General features: G+C 35.5%; 1 protein-coding gene across 1 annotated transcript; it reads right to left on the bottom strand.

The window, feature by feature from the left end:
• Nucleotides 1–15,239: 15,239 nt before the first annotated feature.
• LOC104102685 (uncharacterized) lies at nt 15,240–15,998 on the bottom strand. The gene has a single exon (XM_009610470.1). It carries the CDS (start codon nt 15,996–15,998, stop codon nt 15,240–15,242), a length of 759 nt encoding a protein of 252 aa, XP_009608765.1.
• Nucleotides 15,999–22,327: the final 6,329 nt, after the last annotated feature.

Here is a 22,327-nt window from a genome sequence, read left to right as displayed (position 1 = left end):
CTGGGCCCTGAATATGTGGAACGATCAAATCTCCTACCGGAAAACTGAGGGGGTGCACTAGTTGATGGTTGGGCTGGATACCTCGGGTACTGCTGTCTCTGACCATCTAGAAACTCACCAGAAGGACCTAAAGATCTCGCTCTCTTACTTTAACCCCTATCATGCTCACGATCGGCCCTCTGCTTCTTCTTACGCTCCTCTATACCCTGAGTGTATGCTTGAATATGAGAAATATCAATGCCTGGATGAAGTGAGACCGACATACGGTCATTGAGCAGGTGCGGCTCCAACCCCATCACGAACCGGTGAGCCTGATCCTCCATCTTAGCTACAATAGTAGGAGCATACCTAGCAAAAGAATTAAACTGAAGGTTGTACTCCCGAACACTCATATTACCCTGTCGAAGGGTCAAGAACCTATCAACTCTGGTCCGTCTAAGCTCTGGTGGAAAATAATGATGAAGAAAAGCCTATGTAAAATCCTGCCATACTACTGGAAGGGCATCCTCACCTCTGGACAACTCCCAAGACTCGTACCAATTAATTGCAATATCCCGAAGTCTATAGGAAGCTAGCTTAACTGACTCAGTCGCAGTGGCCTTCATTACCCTCAAAGTCCTCTGCATCCTATCGATAACTACCCGAGGTTCCTCATTTGGATCTGCTCCAGTGAATATCGGAGGGTCCAAATTAATGAAATCACGAACCCTCGCACTAATGGCCCTATCTGCATGACCAATACCAACCTCCTGACGTCGAGCTTATGCGGCCACTAACCGAGTCAATAACTGAATATCATCTCTCATCTCCTGACCCAATGCATCTGGATGAGGAGCTGGGGGTACTGGAGCGAGTGCTAGAGCTGGTTCTCCTCGGATCTCCTCTAGAAAGGGGAGGGTATGTGAAGTCTGAGATGGAGTCTCACTATGCGACTCTCCCCGAGACCTGGTAAATCGTGGCGCTCTACTTGTAGTCTCATCATCCACGGACTTGCCCTTCTGGGCGGCTGTAGCCTTCTTGGGCATTGCTGAAAACATAACATGTTGTTAGAAAAATGAATTCTTATATCGCACGATCTATGATAAGAAAGAAAAGTAACCATCCTAAATATCTTATAGCCTCATGTCTATTAGTGTAGCATATAATACACCTATAAACAAGACTCTACTAGACACGGTCTATAGACAACCCTAGGACAGAACTGTTCTGATACCATTTTTATGATGACCCAAACCGATGGGCCATGACGAGTGCCCGAGTTCTACATATCGAACACCCTTAAGCATTCGTCTAAGATATAAACATGAAATAAGTGTAAGTCATGCATATAGTATGGAAATAAACTACTAATTCATATATATATATATATATATATATATATATATGAAATACGGTAGGGATAGCCGACAAGGCCACATACGATCTAACTAAATAGGGCTATCCGACAAGGCCACATACTATCTAACTATACATGACAATCTACATACCTCTATTAGAGTGTATAACTGTATAAAGGATGGGACTAGGCCCCGTCATACCCATATATATATATGTAAACACATCGTACCAAAACTCAAAGCAGCTCCGGATCAAATGGAGCACACCAACTCTCGCTGATCAAGGATTCTAAGAAGGGGGTCAGCCTGTCTACCTGCACCTGCGGGCATGAAACGCAGCGTCCCCAGGCAAAAAGGGACGTCTGTATGAATAATGTACTGAGTATGTAAAGCATGAAAATCAGTACATAAAAGACATAGATGAAACATGGGGTAAAGAATTCCACCTGTTAGTCTAAATAACTTTGTGAATCCTGAAACATTTATAATATCATGCACGTGCATGTAAATGTCGTATCATGCATAGGTATAGGTGTACATAACATCATCAAACCTCTGAGGGCATCCCATCATATCATCTCGGCCACTGTGGGCAAATCATCAACGTATACCAGTTGTTCAGGTGGTGGTGCGTATATAACGCCTTAACCTTTTCCTATATCCCATATACATATAATATATGCGTATATAACGCATTCTGGTCATGGGTCAATGTACATGTATAAATGCATGAAATGCATAAGAAATACGTTAATAAGATTTCTCGAATATCATAAAATCAATATGCCTTTCGGACAACTTTATCAAATACGTATTTTTCTGAGACACATGAACAAAGGATATAATAATAATTCACATGGGGAATCAAGAATATAGACACCCCTAGTAGTTTTATGAATAGAGTCATTTATGAACGTTGCGTATTTTGCTCGTTTCATTTGTATCATTTGGATCATGCCAAAAAGAAAAAAAAGGATAGCCTTAACATACCTCAAGTCGTCAATGCAACTCAACAACAAGCTTATGACAACTAGCGCGACAACCCTATAGCAAAGAAATACGTGTACAATTTAGATGGAGGTAGTATATTACGTATCTCAAACGATAACTCGATTCTAAAATAAAACAGGCAGCATTTCCCCTAATTTTACTGCTCTCTCAAGCCTACTATAGGCGAGATACAAACATAATACAATCAGCAACTCAAAACCAACCTAATTACAATCCGGGACCTTCAATACAACAAAACCCCCAAATATATCACAATACACCCAATCAATAAATTATCAATTAGCCTGCAACTACAACGACGAGCGACCAATCTACTATCCTACCACATGTGGCATTTCTTCATGCCATTTTTATTCTTCCAAACTCCATAAATCATCAGCACAATAGACAGCCCAAAAGCAATACAAAACAGCCCACAAAACAGTTAAATAACTCGAACTCACGGCTTCCGATCACTGTCCTGTGAGGTATAACTATTAGAAAATAAATTTATCAACTTTTCTTGATATTTTAAAGCTTAAATACATAAATTAGAAATTTTATTAACTATTAAATACATTTCAAAACTCAAACTACAAAGAAAACGAGAAGCGATGTAGTGATACTTACGTCGTAGGGATCGTTTTGATGTTATCGCTTCTCGATTTCGTACCTGGGATGTTAGTATTATTTGAAACTATTAAAGAGCTCAAAGACCATTTTTTATGGTGCCTCTGGGAAGATTCTAAGTAAAATGAATAGAAATAGACGAGTTAAAACATATTTGTCAAAACTTTTGAAAAGTCAAAAGGTGCTAGCTTGGCACCTTCTCATTCGCCCATTTTCCGACGCTTATATCTTTTTATCCGGATGTCGTATGAATGAACGGTTAAGAGAGTTAGAAACTACATTTCAAGACCTTCAATTTGGTATATAAAATGTCCAAAAAAGACCTCATATAGGCCACAAAATTTATTTCTCACAAAGCTCTGTTATAGGGCAAATTCTTAGTCGGTTTTTCTATAACTTTAATCCGATTTTCTCCAAACTTTATGTGTTTTGTCCAAACATCATATATAGTCATATTATGACTTTAAACTCATTTAAATCATGATTAATAAGTCTCATATTCATTATACGTCACCTTGGGACGTACAGGGTGTAACACAATAGATGCATCTATTAAAATCATATAATAGTAAACGGTCCACATGGCAGGTGACTGAGCTCATATATTTATCACCTTTTATTCATTCCAGAAATCAAAGGATTCAATCTCAACCTTAACTGGCATATCATGAGAATAAACAGCACAAGGGAATTCTTGAAGAATCTTCTATTTCTTCAATATACGTGAATTCTCAATTAATTTTTGCATCATAATTGAACCGAGATGGCCAACCGATCATGCCAACTAATATTTATTTTAGTAAACATCTAGTTTACCTGTGGCATATAATTCCATCAGCATACTTATACTTGTGTAGTACAAATAGAAAGAAAATCGGGTGACCTTTTATATTTACCCGGTATGATTAAAGTAATATGAAGATTGTCAATCTTCCTTTCATTTATAGTCTCAATATGCCAACCGTTTTGACTAATATATTTGAAACTCAAAAAGTTTCTTTTGAGACTTACTACAATATCAATATCATGAACAATTTCACGCATACGGATAATAACAAATTAGCTCTTTTAGAGCTTTTAATTGATTTTGTACTGCAAGATCTTTTGTCACACCATTCATATGTTGAATGTCTCCTTCGCGGATGAAATTATATCATAATGATTGCCATGGTCAAAATCATCATAAGCATCATCATTTCTTGCTTTAATTTTGCCTTTAATAACCTTTTATAAGACATAGCAAAATATTTTCGGCATACCACATATACGCGACCAATAACATATTCATATAACCACACAGAGTAAAGTTCATTATCTGTCTTTCTCTCAAACCTCTCGTACAGGTGAGTTGTAGTATTTATTCAACCATGCATAAATACATTCTTATGCATAATTTGTATCACATGTATATTTTCACATTCACTTTCAGGAACGGATTTACATTTATAATACTTATCACAAGTCACATTTTCAAGGAATGGACCATAATCATCTGAACGTGCCTTTTATTTACACACCATATTGATATGTATTCCCTTCACATTTGTAGGATTATTTTGAGAGCCATTACTATTCTCCTTTTTATAATGACCATAATGATGACTATTATTATTTTGGTCTTTGGCACACCCACAATCATTCGTCAATCATTTGTCTTCATTTAGACTTATTATGCACCGCTACCACATTCACTTTAAGAATGGAGCAAATCAAGTGGGACACGTTTCATGCTTTTTCATGAAAAATATATTATTTTTCTTTAGTCATCATTATATCATCAATATGTTACATTGGGACTCAAACCCAATGCATTACCAATATAAAGGCATGTTAGGCCATAATGAATTGGGACTCAAAAGATAGTCACAGTACCTCTCCAATTTGGTAACCATTTTAATACCATGCTCATCCTTATAAATGTAAGTCTAACTCAACATCAAACAAACAAAACTAAATCTCACGCGTCAAGAATCAAAATATGTAGGAAGGGAAAGACCAAAGATACTGCTACAGTTCGATGCTAAGCCATTTTTTTAATCATTAGCTTTATATACTATTAATAAATATTATAATCTCAAAGATGCCAAACTCATAAAAACACCACTATAATGAATGAAGGCAAATAAATCTTACGTATGGTCGTACTTGATTTAACAAATTTATTTCTCTACTAAAGTATAATTATATTATCGTGTAATATAAACTATATTAACCCTTTATCACAAAATAATTTAATATTAGAATGCATAATGAAATTCACTCCCTGGACAATAGAGATCTCGTACATCTCAACTTCTTAAATTTTTACTTTTGGGTTTGGTTTAGGCAACAATTATGTTCCTTATTGATAATTAGGACTAAAACTCTACGAAAAGGAACTTCATATTAGATCTAATTTCTTAGGATTAAAGAACATAAAAGAAGATATTTGTGTAGTGGTATGAATGTATAAGCCCTTACCATTATGAAAAAAATTTAGAATAAAGTTACCTTACCGCCAAATTGGTATTAGCCAACGCCATGGAAGTTAAAGAGCACCTACCACATAATCTTGATAGAAGATTATGAAATGAGTCATTCGAGCTGATAATGTGTTATGAAATATAGCTCAAAGTAACAATATAGAACAAGAAAAAATAAGGTAAGAGATATAGAGAGAAAGAGAGGAGAGATTCTTATTTCTTCTTCAATTGTGATATATTTCATATCTATTACAAGGCCTTTATATATGCATGAAAAGTGAAGAATCACTATTGTAAAATAGTGAGTGGAATGGCCACTATTGAGAGAAATGACCACTATTGAGTGGAATTGTCACTACATAAATATGTCATTGAATATATCATTAAACATTTGAGAGGAAGATCATGGGCGAGATTATAGAGATAATGGAGAAAATTAATGAGCATTACTCCTTTAGTGGTTATGGACATCTGCCATAATTCAAGATTTTATAACAGTCCCAACATTTTGATTTTCTTTTTCCAACTTGAATTGTGGTTCATATATAATCTCTCCGACTCATTATATTTTTGGAGTTTAAGTTCTAAACATTAATGGCGCTTACATTGATATATACAATTATTTCACTTAAGATGTAATTCAAGTAATGGTGCTGTATATTCAAGTTTTTGCTGATATTTAATGATACTACTTACCTTTTTTTTCAAAGTTATTAAGTATACTTAAGTTATCTTTTAGATGACTAATAGTGTAAAATAAACTTTTAAACTCTTACTTCATAGAAGTTAGAGACCCCCATTTAATAAAGCACAAATTAGTGACTGTACATGAATTATAAGTAATCTGCAACAATAAATTAAAATACCCATAGTGATACTAATTATTACGTCGGCAGGTCACCAGGGAACAACTGACAAGTAACAAGTCTTATTATGTGCATTAATTATATGCGATCCCTTCCTTTTTAACTACGGATTAGATCGTAATCTGATTTAATGAAAGACTGGTTCATTAGTTTCATACGTTGTCTGCCCTCTCTGTGTTTTTCTCTATAGTTTAAATGAAGTTACTAGAAGTCTTCTCTGACCAGATAATGTGATTTTTAATGTAGGTTAAGTATTTTAAAAGGCAACGATTTAAGTTAGATATTTTCAATCTCATTTTTACTCTTGGTTTATTTCTTCCCACAAAAATGAAGACGTATAATATGATGAAAACGGAATATAATCTAAGGTCGCCCTCTATGACGCTTTTGGCCTAATAGTAGGTTTTATTGAATCACTGCACCAGGTTTTTGTGGGTCGTTTAGCATTTCTTAATAATTATTTTGGACATAGCTTTTATAATAAATGACAAAGTTATATATACAAAGGACCCCTCACTAAAGAACATCAATAGGAAGTCATTTTCCGATTGAGGCTGGGCCAAAAAAGGACCCTACATTTTTTTTTCTACATGTTGTCCGGTAACGACTCAGAGCTAGACTAATTCTAGATTTGCAGTGTAAAATTTTACATTGGGGTAAAGTATTTCTTAATAAAAGTTGAGCTCGAATTCGAGACGTATGATTAAGATTAAGAGTAAAGGAGTATTCCACCATTAAGATTAATTCCACCACAATTCTTGTTCTTGACCACACATTTCAAACACTCAACACTCACGATCTTTCATGGAGTGTCTCTGAACTAAATAAAAAAAAATAGATTATCGGTTTTGCATGAGAATTGTAATATATATTTTTCTATGAGTACAACAAAAAATAGAAAAAGGGAAGTGACGAATATGATTGGTTTCAGTTAGAAACAAAAGAGCATATCATATTCTGATATAGCTTTCCATTAATTTGTTTTGAACCCCAAAAGAAAAAAATGATAGAATACTCTTCTTCAACATGTGCTTCTGTTTGTGGCTGTCCCTCTCTCCTTTCTATAAGTCAATAGTTTAGTCTTGCACTTTGGAAGTTAGAGAACCAAAAAATCCCTTGCTTGATGTAGATCAGTAGTATAAGTTACAATGGAATTAACTCTTTTTATTATCAACGTTTTTTCTAACTACTCAACAGAAATGAGAAGAAATTAAAGAAAAGGGAAAAAACAAAGTTTGGTGAGTGAGAAGAAATTTAATACTACTTGATTTTATTTTCATTATTTAATGACATGTAGACGTAGGGTTTTTAAGAAAGATAGAACGTTGTTGGCACATACTAAGAGTATACTTAGAATAGTACTTGGTCTGAAATATGCTGTGATAATTTCTATAGCTATACGACCATGTAATTAGAGATAAAAAGAAAAAGTTTAAAGCTAAAAACTTTTCAAATATAGAAAGGTCTACCATCCTTTTGGGACAATAAAAAGAAAAAAAAGTGTCATATAAAACGAAATAGCAGAAGTAATAAATCAACTTTGAGTTTTTATAAGTTTTTTGTTTAACCAAAAATAGATTTCTCGGTCAAAAGCAATATTTAGAAGAAAACGAATTACTCATAATCAAGATTTACTTCACTTTCCCAATAATTTTAAAAAAAATAGATCAAAGAATGAAAACGATCGATAAAGAAAAATAAGAGATGAACTGACAATCACTTCCCAAAATCAAGGCTTAAAACTCGAAGAGTAAAACAAAGAATAATGATATGTATTTCAGTAATAATCGTTACTTGCACTTATAAATGGGATTTCTGCCCTTATATATGAGCATATAATTATAACGGTTCTCACACTTAATTTGGGCCCACTAATGACATTAATTGTATTGATTGCTCGTTACCGTAGGTACCGTAACTGGCACATTTATAACTAAAGATTTCTTGTAACTACTCCGATTCTCCTTCCTTATTTACCTCTGGTTCATGTATCTTCCTTTCTTTGCAACCTTTATTCATTTCGTTCCAGTTTCTTCCTTGATAGCTGTCAGACCTGGCTCTCTTCTCTACGTTACCCTGTGGGTGTTTCTCCTGTGCCTTTCCTGCATTCTTAATTAACCTAATTGAGAGTGCCACCTGTCGCTATATCGATGCTCCACACGTCATGCCCCGTCAGCTTACTAATTGTCCACGTGTCATATTTTTTTTTATCCAATACAGATAGTCCCCTCACTTTCTGAATATTCTCAACTGAATATTCGGGAAGTGGTAAGTTTTTATGGCGGGAATTTCTTGCCGCCGTTTCTCGAGTATCATCATATCTCCTTCAAAATCGATGTGATGTATGTCACATCCATTTAATGCCCATGCCACGTGGCTTCTTATGATTGGATCTGCATTTTCTGAGCCCTTTTTAGAGTTTTTCTTGCGGATGCGTCAGTCACAAAATGATGGTTCCATTATGACGCTTCATAATGACCAATTTTAATGACGGTTGTATCTTCTTATAAATACTTCATTCTTTTTTATTATTTGAAGTCTTCCTTCTTCAATATACATTACCTCAATCCTTCTTCGTATCTCTGTACCCTTTCTTGTATATTTCCTTTGATAATCATGTCTTCGTCGACACCAGACCCTCACAAAGTTGTGATTATTGATGAACTTGCTCCTTCCATAGCCCCTACTAGAAGTAGGTGAGGCGGTAGACTTCGTAGCCTTGGTTCATTATCTAATCGTGGTTCTTATTCTCAAAGTAGTTCTGCTAGGCCATCTTCTGCTAGACCTAAGGCCCTTCTAACCCTTAGATCTTTTTCTAAAAATAGGGATCTAAATGAACATGTGCGTGAACCTACAATTGCAGAGATTGTTCCTCAAGAGTTTTCTTTTATAACAGACCGTGAGACCATGAGAAATCAAGTCTCTTCTATATCTTCCCTCAACCTTGCTGAACTTTAGCCGAGTTTAATCATTGCCGGTTTTCTTTCCTTAGTTCGACGAGAATGTCATTGGAAATCGGATTTCCCAGTTTTAGTCCCTAGTGCCAATCAAAGAATCACCTCTTATCATGCCGGTTTCTCGTTTGTTTATACCTACCCTTTTACTTTAGGGTTTAAGCCTCTTATTGATCCAGTAATTATTGAGTTTTGTCATTACTTCAATGTGTGTCTTGGCCAAATTGGCCCCATCGTGTGGAAGGTTGTAGCATGCCTTCGTTATTTATCGGATTTGATTCCCTTTTACCTTTCGACACTTGCTTCATCTTTATTCCCCCAATTTATTTTGTGAAGGAGTTTTTTCTCTCGTGACTGAGACCGTGGTTGGTACGCCCGCTTTGTTGCTGCCCCCACTAGTGGATTAGTGGGTAAACAATATATGTCTTTCCCAGAAAAATGGAACTTTGCACGTATGTTTTCTTCTTCTTTTTTCCCTTTTATACATCTCGAATTATTTCTTGTAATCACATACCCATTGTTCAGCAACTATGGAAGTCTTTGATGAGATTCCCGATTTTCATGCTTGGGTAGAAAAGATGTTAACTGTTGCTCCTATGGACAAAAGATCTGAAAATTTCTTTCTCAAAAATTCGGTTGGAAAGTGAAAACGCACGGTACTTTTTACCTCCACAATTCTTCTTCTTCTCTTACTTGTTTATACGAAAATTTCTCATCCTCCCTTTTTTTTTAATTAGGGTTTGCTATTCGTGGCATTAGTCCCGTGTCTGTTCCATCAACCAGGCTTTCCGTGAGTCTTGCCCATAAATGGATTTTGAGTGCTCCTTCCTCCAAAAGAAAAACTGATGAAGCTCGTGGCTCTGATGATGATGAGAAGATAGAAGAAGATTCTTTGGTGAGAAAATCGCGCGTCAGAAGACGCGTGATTTTTCATGATGAAACTCATGCCACTCATGACCTTCCATCAAGTTCAATTCCTTGCAGGCTCATAGATGAGCCAGAAAACACTCCTTTAGTGATTTCTGATAAAGATGTTGTTAATCCTCCATCTAGTTCTGCTGATAGATTATTCGCTCGTGGCTTCGAGGCTGAAGAAGCTTTCGGACGTGTTTCTGAAGAATTGCCTCTTGCTTCCCTTCCAATTCCATCTACCATTAACCTCCCCCCCTCCCCGTGTATTTACCTGGCGTTACTCCGGTTGTTACTCCCATGGTTGCTTCTCATGTAAAAGCCGAACCTTCTAGCAGCAGAAAAGAGATGAAAAGAGTTGTAATTGAGGTCCCTAAAGGCGAAAATTTATTGAGAAAATCTTGTCAAGCTGATATGTGGTTGAAGCCACTACTAGTCCCCGTGGAGAAGAAGAAGTTAGAAAGGCATAGCTCATTGACTTTAATAAATGACATTGTTCATTCTTCTTTCAAGGTATAAGTTTAATTACACTTCCTTCCTTCTTTTTCCTCATTCGTAACTCTTCCTCCTCCCCTACCTTTTTTGTAGATTAATTTGATTGGCACAAAGCTTATGAAAAGAGTTTCTCAGACTGACCAGCAAATTGTTGAATTGCGTACCAAGGGTGACAACTGGAAAGAACAATTCGAAGGTCTTCAACTAGAAAAGGAAGTTCTTGTATAAAAGAAGAATGCTTTGGAGCAACAAATGAGGATGGTTTCCGCTGAGTTAGCGATTGAAAAAGCTTTTTCTAGTCAGGTCGGGAAGGATAAGGATAGACTGGAATCCTTTTATTGAACAACTCTCCAAGATTACTGAAGAGATAAGGGGTTTGAAAGAAATCCTTAATCAAAAAAAGGTTTACGTGAGTGAATTGGTTCAGACACTTACCCAAGCTCAGGAAGATCTCCGTACATCTGCAGACAAAATTCAGTTCTTGGAAAGTTCTCTTGCCCCGTTGAAGACAGCTTATGAAGCCTCAGAAGCAGAAAAAAAGAGCTGAGAGCTGAGATTGATCAATAGGGAAAGGATTACGAGGCCCTCGAGGATAATCATCGTTGGATGTTAGCTGGGCTTTGCTAAACACTCGCCTCGAGACTTTAATTGAAGCCAACCAGGAGGGTTTTGACCTTACTGCTGAGATTGCTAGCACTAAAGAAGCAATTGATAAAACTCAGCAACGTCAAAGCTTTTCCTCACCCGAAAATGAAGGTTCCAAGGGTGATGGAGATTGACTTGCTCCTGGCGGAGCTGATGATCAAGCCTCTTCTTCGCAAGTTGATCCTTCTTCTCCCGTCGATGATGCTCCTTAGCTTTTGCCTTTCCCTTACTTTTTCGTTGGCTTTTATTTGGAAATCCCTTATGCTGTTTTTCCCTTAATTTAAACTCTTTCTGGAAGATTTGTTTTTGGCTACCCCTGTCTTCTTGGGGTTTGATGACAAATTATCACACTAGTTAATCAAGGTAAATATATAAATGTTTCGGCTGCTTTTGCCGCATATTACACTCTTTGCCTTTTTAATATTTGAGCTTTTTCTTGCAATTAAAAATGCCTTGACAGCCTGTGACTTTGATAAATACGGATTTTTATAAAAGAGGACCCTTTTATGTTAACGACACTGATAAAGATGGCATCTCATCTTCATATTGGTGCAAGTATATGAAACATGAACTAGACATGAAAAGAGAAATAATTTGAAGAAGTTTTATGTTTTGAACTTTCAAATAGATTTCGTACATCATTCTCATAGTTGTTCATACAACACATTCATAACAGTTGAATTTGCACAGATTTACAAATATAAATTTGGGTCTATTATCCCGTAACTAAATTCTTGGCCTTAACCTAAAACTCGTGGGAATATGGAATATCTTGCATCCTTTTCGCGAGTTCAAACTCCTTTGAAAAATTTTCAAGGTTTCCTTAAGGTTTTTGATTCAGGCTGAATGCTGAACTATGCCTCCTTGGTTTTTTGCTTCCTTCTATATACATAGTCCCTCTAGTGTTGGAGCTTTGAAGTATGAAATCTCGAACACTGGATCACTCTTTTCTTTTGGTCCATTTACTGAAAAGGAAAATATAAACGGGACTCGGAGATAATTATTTAGATGATGACTACATAACTCTTTTTCCATCAGAAAGGTTGCAACCTAGACCGGGAATAATTCAATATTCCACGTGCCTTTCGGGTTTAATATCATCATTTGATACGGGCCATCTTTTTACCTATCATCTAAAATGGTTAGTAAAAATCAAAAGAACAAAATAAAATTGAACTTGCGTGATACTTGACCGTGGGTACTTTCCTCGTCTAGAAGTAACACTTCTTCAAATGAACTGCATTCCAGTTCGATTATAGCATCTTGCCATCCATGGTTTCCAACTTGTATGCCCCTTTTTCCGGCGATACCTCGAACTCTATACGGGCCTTCCCAATTTGGGCTCAACTTTCCTGCATTGGACTTTTTTGTTGACCGGAACACCTTTTTGAAAACGAAGTTCCCAATCTTGAAGTATCTCAAATTAGCCTTCCTGTTGTAATATTGTTCAATCATCTGTTTTTGAGCTGCCATTCGAATTAATGTTGCTTCTCTCCTTTCTTCTAATAACTCCAAATTTACTCGCATCTCCTCCTTATTTTCTTCCTCAGTAGCATGTTTGTATCTCATACTTGGTTTACATATCTCATGTACTTCTCTCACCACATAATCCGTTTGTGATGAACCGAGGCACCGTGCTAAAGGTCCGCCAAACTTCTTTCGATATAATTTTTTGCGAATTAAGCAATACCAAGCGGCTTTTTGTCAAAGCAGTTGTGACTTCTCCTTGTCCTCGGGCAAGATACCATACTGCAAAAATTTCACAAATTTGTTTCTCCAATCCTAAGTTAGATTATTAAAATTTACCTCACTCTTGTCTTGGTCGAGTACCGAATGAAGCAAATGTATCACGATAGCATTTTCTACATTTGTTACATCTACGACAGGTGCAATTTTTGCCAACACATCTGCTTCTGCATTCTCTTCCTCGGGTATTTGCACGGCCTTCCATATCTAAAATTGTCTAATCAATTCTCGTACCTTTTTCAGGTATTGATGCATTCGCGTTTCTCTTGTCACGTAAGTCCCCTGCATCTGGTTAACCACCAACTGCGAGTAACTTTTGATCTCAATTTATTCTATACCATGTTCTCGTGCCAATTCCAAACCTGCAATCACAGCTTCGTACTCTACCTCATTGTTAGTAATTGGATAATATTTTATTACTTGTCTTATGACTTCCCCTGAAGGTGGAATCAGAATAATTCCTAAACCTGCTCCTTTAACTTTTGAAGAACCATCGGTAAATAGGATCCAAGTCCCCGGATTAGCTCCGGTAAACACCTGTAGTTCCTTTTCTGCTTCAGGAACTAAATTCGTGCTAAAATCCGCTACAAAATCTGCTAAAACCTGCAATTTTATTACAGTTATAGGCTGATATATGATATCATACTGACTAAGTTCTATTGCCCATTTTGCTATTGTACTTGATAATTCCTGTTTATGCAGTATATTCCTCAGGGGGGAAAACAATTATCACAGCAATAGGATGACATTAAAAATAAGGTCTTAACTTCCTAGATGCCATAATTAATGCTAAAGCAAGCTTTTTCAAGTATGGATACCGTGTCTCAGCATCTAATAAAGATGTACTAACATAATAAATTGAGTATTGTTTACCGTTATCCTCTTGGACCAATACCGCATTTACCGCCACTTCTGACACAACGAGATAAATGAGAAGCCTTTCACCGTTTCTAGGTTTGGCTACCAAAGGCAAATTTGATAGATACGATTTTAGGTCCTTGAGGGTTTGTTGGCACTCATCAGTCCATTCAAACTAATTCTGTTTTTACAATACTGAAAAGAATTTAAAACTCGTCTCTAACGATTTTGATATAAACCTCCCCAGGGCTACTATCATGCCTGTTAATCTCTGCACTTCTTTTTTGCTAGTGAGTATATCTAGTATTTCTTCGATAGCTTTGATTTGCGCAGGATTCACTTCAATATCCATGTTAGAAATAAGAAAGCCAAAAAACTTACCTGAATCCATGCCAAAAGAATATTTTTTTCTCATTTAGCTTCATATTATATTTGCGGAGAATCTCAAACGTGTCAGACAAGTGTTGAAAATGATCTCCCACCTGTGATGATTTGATTAACATATCGTCAATGTAGACTTCCATTATTTTTCTCAAATGTTCTTGAAACATTTTAGTCACCAATCTTTGATGTGTGGCTCCAGCATTTTTCAAGCCAAATGGCATGACTTTATAACAATAAGTCCCCCTGTCTGTGATAAACGAAGGTTTTTCTTCATCTAGAGGGTCCATTTTTATTTGATTATATCCTGAGTATGCATCTAAAACACTCAAAAGTTCATGTTCTGTGATAGAATCAATTAGTTGATCTATATGCGGTAAAGGAAATGAATCTTTAGGATAAGCCTTATTCAAATCAGTAGAATTTACACAAACTCGCCATTTTCCATTCTTTTTGGGAACTACCATGGTATTAGCTAACCAATCAGGGTACTTTACCTCTCGTATTGACCCAATTTTTAAAAGCTTTTGTACCTCATCATGGACCACTTGATTTTTGAAGGATCCTTGATTCCTTTTCTTCTGCTTGACAGGTGGGTATAATGGATCCTCATTTAGCTTGTGGGTCATCACCTCTGGTGATATACCTGTCATACTTGAGTGCGACCAAGAAAAGCAATCCGCGTTAGCTCGTATAAATTCAATTAACTTACCTTTTATTTCTGGGCTTAAATTTGCTATGATGTAAACTTTTCTGTCTGGCTAGTGTTCAAATGTTGTTACAGCTTCGAGCTCTTCAGTAGTTGTCTTAATATTTTCATTTTCTTCTGGCTCTTGAATAACATCGGGTCTCGAATCATTATCAGTCTATCCCGGTATGTCTTCAATTGAGGTCTTTGTAGCAACGTCCTCAACGAATTCTGTAGTTGCTATTTTGGGTCTGCATCATTGGTTATTTTGCTTGCAATCACCCTTGAGTTGATACTTCTTGAAGATTGCTGATCTCCACGGATTTGATAACTTGATATAATGTGGATGGGACGACATCTATATCGTGAATCCACGGTCTTCCCCGAATTATATTATAGGCCATGTCCGCATCTACCACATTAAAATTTGTATCCTTGACAACTCCTTCTGCAAATGTGGTGAGTACTACTTCCCATTTTGTGATAACGCTCGAATTATCAAACCCGGATAAGGACTGCGCCTTTGGTATCACCTTATCATTAGCTTGTATACCATACACCACCCTCAGTAAAATGATATTCTCTGAGCTACCTCGATCAATCAAAACTCGTTTTACGTTAGTGTCATGTACAAGTAAAGATATTACCAATGTATCGTTGTGAGAAATTATCAAGTCGTCTACATCCTCATCATCGAATGTTATACTGTCACCATCCAAGACCTGGAGAACTTGCTTTCCGTGAGTAACCATGATTTTTGACATCTTTTTTGCAGTTGTATATGTTACTCCATTAACCTCATCTCCCCCAGTTATTACGTTGACTGTTCTTTGTGGTGATGGAGGTTTTTGGGGCTCTTGTTTATTCTTCATATATGATTGTCTTCCTTTCTCACTGAACAAATCAATAAGATAACCTTGCTTCAACAGTTGCTCGACTTCTCCTTGCAGAATTCTACAATCTGATGTTCTATGGCCATGATCGTTATGAAACTCGCACCAGAAATCTGAATTTCTTTTGCTTGGATCTGATCTCATTTCTTTAGGACACCGCACCTTATCTCTCATACCTCTTAGAACAGCTACTAACTCGGAGGTGCTGATATTAAAGATGTAATCTCCTATCCTCGCTTGTGTATTGGTATCATTGCCTTGGGCATCTCGTTCCTTTCTGAACCTAGATGAAGAACTCGTGTCTTTTTTCCTTGGTCTTGAGTCGAATCAAGTGTTTTCCTGTTTAGATCGAGAGTCTCGCCCTGCATGTCCCATGTACGGCTCGTACCTATTTTTACCGGATCGTTTTTCTGATTCTGCACGTCTCGATCGTGCTCTTTCATCGGCCCTTGGCTGTGCGACCGTATCTTCTTCTATCCGCAACTTCGTACTGTGCCTGTTGTACACATCGTTCCAAGTTGTTGCTGGAAATTCTCGCAAACTTTCTTTTAGCCTTCTCGTGGCTTCTGAACCTTTCTCGTTCAAGTTGCTCGCGAATGCCATAGCCGTCCACTTATCAGGTACTCAAGGTAACATCATCCTCTCCCGCAGGAATCTATCTACGAATTCTCTGAGCAATTATGTATTCCCCTGCTTAACCTTAAAGATGTCTCCCATCCTTTTCTCAACTTTTTGAGCTCCCGAATCTGCTCTATACGATCATTCTGCTCCTTCAACTATTTCTGCAAAGTTAGTACTAAACTTTGTAAATTGGAATTATTTGGAGTACATGACCCTTCTTCATGGGATTCATTAGGATTTTCTCCACTTCCAGAATTATCAAGCCCTGAACGCGGGTTCTCCAGAGTTGTTGTGTTAACTGGTGGAGGAGTTTGCACTACATTAGGTAATCCACTAACAAAAGCTTGTAGCGCATTATTCACGTGCTCCGCAATCAATTGCTTTAGAGCGCCTTGCTCCACAGTTTGGTCGTTTCCCTGTTGATCGTCAGCACGAGAAGGGCACCTTATCGGCGAATTTCCACGTGAATGTTGAGGAGATCCCGTTGAAGAGCACCTTTGGTCGGTTACCTGATTGTTGTCGTTAACGATAGACATATTTGATTGTTAGAGATTGGAAAGTGAACATATTATTATATTCTCGGTAATTGAACCAATTTGTTTAACCAAAAATAGATTTTTCGGTCAAAGTCAATATTTAGAAGAAAGCGGGTTACTGATAACCAAGATTTACTTCACTTTCCCAACAATTTTAGGAAAAAATAGATCAAAGAATGGAAACGATCGATAAAGAAAAATAAGAGATGAACTAACAATCACTCCCCAAAATCAAGGTTTAAAACTTGAAGAGTAAAGCAAAGAATAATGATATGTATTTCAGTAATAATCGTTACTTGCCCTTACAAATGGGATTTCTGCCATTATATAGGAGCATATAATTATAACGGCTCTCACATTTAATTTGGGCCCACTAATGACATTAATTGTATTGATTGCTCGTTACAGTAGGTAACCGTAACTGGCACATTTATGACTAAAGATTCCTTGTAACTGCTCCGATTCTCCTTCTTTATTTACATCTGGTTCATGTATCTTCCCTTCTTTCCAATCTTTATTCATTTCGTTCATGTTTCTTCCTTGACAACTGTCAGGCCCGGTTCTCTTCTCTACGTTGCCCCGTGAGTGTTTCTCTCGTGCCTTTCCTGCATTCTTAATTCACCTAATTGAGAGTGCCACTTGTCGCTATATCGATGCTCTACACGTCATGCCCCGTCAGCTTACTGCTTGTCCACGTGTTATGTCTTTTTTCCACCAATACATTCTCATTAACTACTACTACTGGTGTATCAACTATTACTAATAAAATATATCCAAAAGAAAACAACTTATTTTCTTTTAAATCTCCAAGTTTGACTTGTTCCTAAAATAATTATTTATTGTTTGAACCAAGCAAAATTTAATTAATCAATTACATCCCGGCCAATCAAATGGGGTCTTGATTCACATTTAGCAAGTTACCAGCAGCAGTTAGCTGACCAAACTCCATAAAACAAGCTTATGCTCATTAGATGCTTTATACTTTCAACAAGAATTAGCACACAACTCTATACAAAACCAATGCACTTTTCACTATTTCAATATAGTTTGCTTGTATAGATTCAAATGATCTCCATTAATACTTCAACCAAAGATTGAGCCCAAATGTTGTTGAAAGGCATCTCCTTATAGTTTATATATAATAGCTTTAATTAGTTTGCAGCTTAAGAAATGACCACTATGTCACATGACATTTTTGGACACCCCATATGAAAAGGATCTTGTTTTTAGTAAAATAATCATTAATTAGAAGAGCCTTTTTTGGTGTAAGGAAGCTGACCATTAAAAGAGATCTAACTTAGTTTAAGATTATCTTAATTTTTAAGTACAATCTAAATCAGAAAGTTGCATATGGAAATGTGACTAACACCATCATCAAATCTTCAAGTACATGTTATTCAAGATACTATTAACTTTTCACTATATTTATTTAGTCTAAAATATGTTAATTATTTTTCAAGGATTTATTACATTGGACGATTGCTTATAATTTACTACTGCCTTATTTCAATAAATTGGATATTCTGAGATTTAGTGTTAATTAATTAGCAATTATATGAAGACATTCTTCTTACTCTAGTCTTAAGTCTTAGCCACTCTGCAATAACAGGTGTCTTTCCCTTAATATAGAGCTGGCAATAGCATGGCCATTTCATTATTTTCACTATCACAATCGTACTATTCGGTCAAGTAGTAGGTAACTAAATTCAAATAAATATTTGTGTAGCCCATCATTGTATAATTAAAATAAAAATCGATATTCAGCCATCCAATTTTAATTAACCTAGCTAATTATTGTATAAACATGTTGTTGTCAGCAGTTCGTAATGTACCAATTAATTGTAGTCTAGGTAGTTCTTCCATTTAGTAGGTACATTAAATATAAATGAGCAAATCAATGTTATAGATAGACGCATTTGACTTATGAACCTATGGCTCGAGGCATCTTATTGCAGGATGAATCTTTGGGACATCGCGTCAAGACAGTCCAGTATACGAAACATCCCGCATCATTGAAAGAGTATTACTGACGGTGATTGTGAGACGGTCAAAATCATGTTCTCAAAAATCTCGAGTTTAAACTCTGAGATTGAAAAATTGTTTCGTAGCAAGCGTTCCATTCTTTTAATATATATGTTCAATATGAACTTACATTAATCGAGTTAATGAATTTCAGACATAGAGTACAAAAAAAAAAAATTGGTGCTAGAAACAATAACCTAATTAAGAAGAGGAGTAACTAGAAGAGGAAGAGAGAACAACTGTTTAAAATGAATCCCTGTGGAAGAGAGAACAACTGTGGTTGAGATGCTCTACTATTATTGGGGCACATGCTATGAACAGATAACTGCTGATTAAGAATCCCTTAACCACCCTTTCATTTTGATTTTTTAAATAAATGAGCATGATTAATCAATTAGTATTATAATTAGTGTAGGGAATATATATGCATGTCCATGTAAGCAAATGCCCATATTATGCTCCATATGAGCGTTATAAATATCGACTGGTTTTGTTCTTATTTTTTATTATTTTATTTAAATATAAGTATAAAGATGAATTTAATAAAGAGAAAGGATTGTGCATGTTCCTGCAACAGTTCTTTGCATCTCACCCTTTCTCATCATAAAGAAGGAACAGAGCTTTAAATGAAGTTGATCTTATTTTTTTTACAGATAACTTTTACATTAATGATTTGGTAAGGTTTCGTTAATTTTAATATTGAGTTGCTAACTCACATGACCACCTTCTGCCTAGGGCCACAGCTAGAGTGTCGACTATGAGTTCCGTCGAATCCAATAATTTTGATTAAAATTATGTATTTATTTTAGAAAGTTTAATGAATACGTACAAATTTTTAATTTAGAATCATGTAACTTAAAAGGATTCGACGCCTGAACTGATATGCTTGAAATTTTGACTCCACTTTCTGCCTTCGCCAAATTAGTAGCACTACTATCTGTGATCAGAGTAACTTTCATAGCACGTCTAATATAATAAATTAAAGTAACAACCTATCATAATCAATTTAATTGTATTGATAGCGTAAAATATTAAGTGGGAACCAGTTCTATAGCTGTTGTTGGTTTTAGAGAATTTGAATTGACACTACTATAGAAGAAAATAAAGGAAAGAAAAGGTACAAGGTAGTAGAATTTCCTTCTCATGATTTTGTATTACAGTTAAAAAAGGTAAGGGAAGAAAAGGAAAATTTCCCTTTTCCTATCTCTTGTGCTTGTCAATTAGAGAAAGAAGAAAGCACTTTCCTTCTTCACTCTCTTATTTCTGCCCAAACAATGACAATACAAAGAAAATAATGAAACAGAAATAGAGAGATAAGGATTAAGCATTAATTCTTTCCATTTACTTATTTATCTTCCCACCTTTTTTTTTACTTACAGACAAAGCAATAAATGAGCAAAAAAATGAAGTATTTCAATATATATATTGACAAACTGAGATCTTTCAAGACTTCAAGTAGAAAGCTTATTTATTTTTCTATCTTGAAAAAGATAGCCTCAGAAAGTGTACAAATGCTGAGGGGCAAAATCAATCATAAGGATACATGTTCATTAATTCAAAACAAGACACAAGATAGATTTTTCAGATATTAAGATCCCATTATATATATTCATTGAATAATTCATGAATGGTCTTCTTCTCTTAAAGAAAAATAATGGTCTGCTATTTATTTTTGGAAACTTTTGGACACTTTAACTTCCAGACTTTGACACTTTCGGTGGACTTGTACACGTTTATTTTTGGCTATTTGATAAATTGAATTTTAAGCTAAGGTCTTATCCCTTTTATTCAATGAACTTGGATCTTCTTCTTTTTCACGTTCTTGCGTTGAGTCCTACATGCGCAAATATTAGATCCATGTAACAGATGAAACTCACTTAGCTAATGGAGATTTTTTCTTGTCAAAACATATGGGGTTAAAAGATTTAATAGGTAGTATAAAAATAGTAACAACAATAATGCCATAACCAATTATGGAAAAGGAGATGCTAAAGAGCTATGAAGCAATTATATTGAACACCTAGTTCTTTTTGTTCTCCACGTAAATACTAATGAAAGAAAAAACACGTTGAATCCCTGCCCTTGTAAAAAAATATATAAAGAAATAAAATCCGAAATTTGCACTTGTAATACAAAGTTTCTTGAATGTCCAACAAAGTATTGAAAATTAATTTTCTAGCACTTTTTAGTTAATGGGGTAAAGAGAAAAGTAGGGATAGAAAAAGGGTTAGAAGGACTCTTATGAAGAAATTAAAGTGGTCAATTCTTATTCGAAGTTTTCTCTTCTTCTCAAACAATTACTACATGAACCATAAAAATTACTTTAGGGGATAATGGTACTTTTGGTCCCTTAGTACTTTAGGAAATGTTCTCTTCTTCTCAATCAAATGATGTAATGATATATAATTCGTTAAATTTGTGAAATTTCATAAGTAGAGGCATCCCAAAATTACATATTTCAATTATTAAAAGTAAAATATACATAGCCAGATATCACAAGAATAAAATAAGAATTTGTTGACATGTAAGGGACTAAAAGTGCAAACTTTCCTTTACTTTGTTCTCCGATATTCTCGATAAATTTTCTTAACACGCATAGGAAACTCAAAATGAGCTTGTAGTTTTAATTAACGGTAAGTACTCAAAAAGAAAAGCCTAATAGAGGCAACTAATTACATTTACACATACTTTCATCATAGAACTAGATTGAGGTTCGATCCTTTTTTTCTATTTTTTTTTTTTAGGATTTAAAATTTCATATTCTAATTTCCCTATTCCACTAGTTCATGGGGTCCACCGTTGTTGATTTTTTTTAAAGAAAAAGACAAAAATAAATAATAACTATTGCAGGGCTTTGCAAGTATTGGTTTGGTAAGCGATTATTCACATAGCTAATTTGGGCCAATCATTATGCAGCTAATTATTAAAGAGTTGATTAATAACAGCAAATAAGTTTTCTGATTGGCCCAACTAACACTCTTATTAATAGTTTCTAGTTGGAATTATCAACCAATCACCACCACAAAAGAATAAAATTGAATCATTATTAAAGTCAACTGCAAAAAATAATTATTTGTCGCACCTTCAATAAATAAAAACACATCGAACTGAATCTGTTTTATTAAGTTGTTAAAGTACTTCCTCTTTGAGTTATACACACTAGTGTTTAGTCACTTGATGCTAATAACTTGGATTCTCTATTTCTAACTAAGAGAATTAGTGGTAACTGTAATTTACCTTTAAAATGGAGCATTAGATTGATGTTTAACCCAATTCATTGTAAAAAAAAAAATT

The sequence above is a fragment of the Nicotiana tomentosiformis genome, chromosome 4 (assembly GCF_000390325.3).
Source record: "Nicotiana tomentosiformis chromosome 4, ASM39032v3, whole genome shotgun sequence".
NCBI classification, from domain to species: domain Eukaryota; kingdom Viridiplantae; phylum Streptophyta; class Magnoliopsida; order Solanales; family Solanaceae; genus Nicotiana; species Nicotiana tomentosiformis.
Note: the sequence above shows the minus strand (reverse complement) of the source record. Positions and strands in the feature narration are given on the sequence as shown.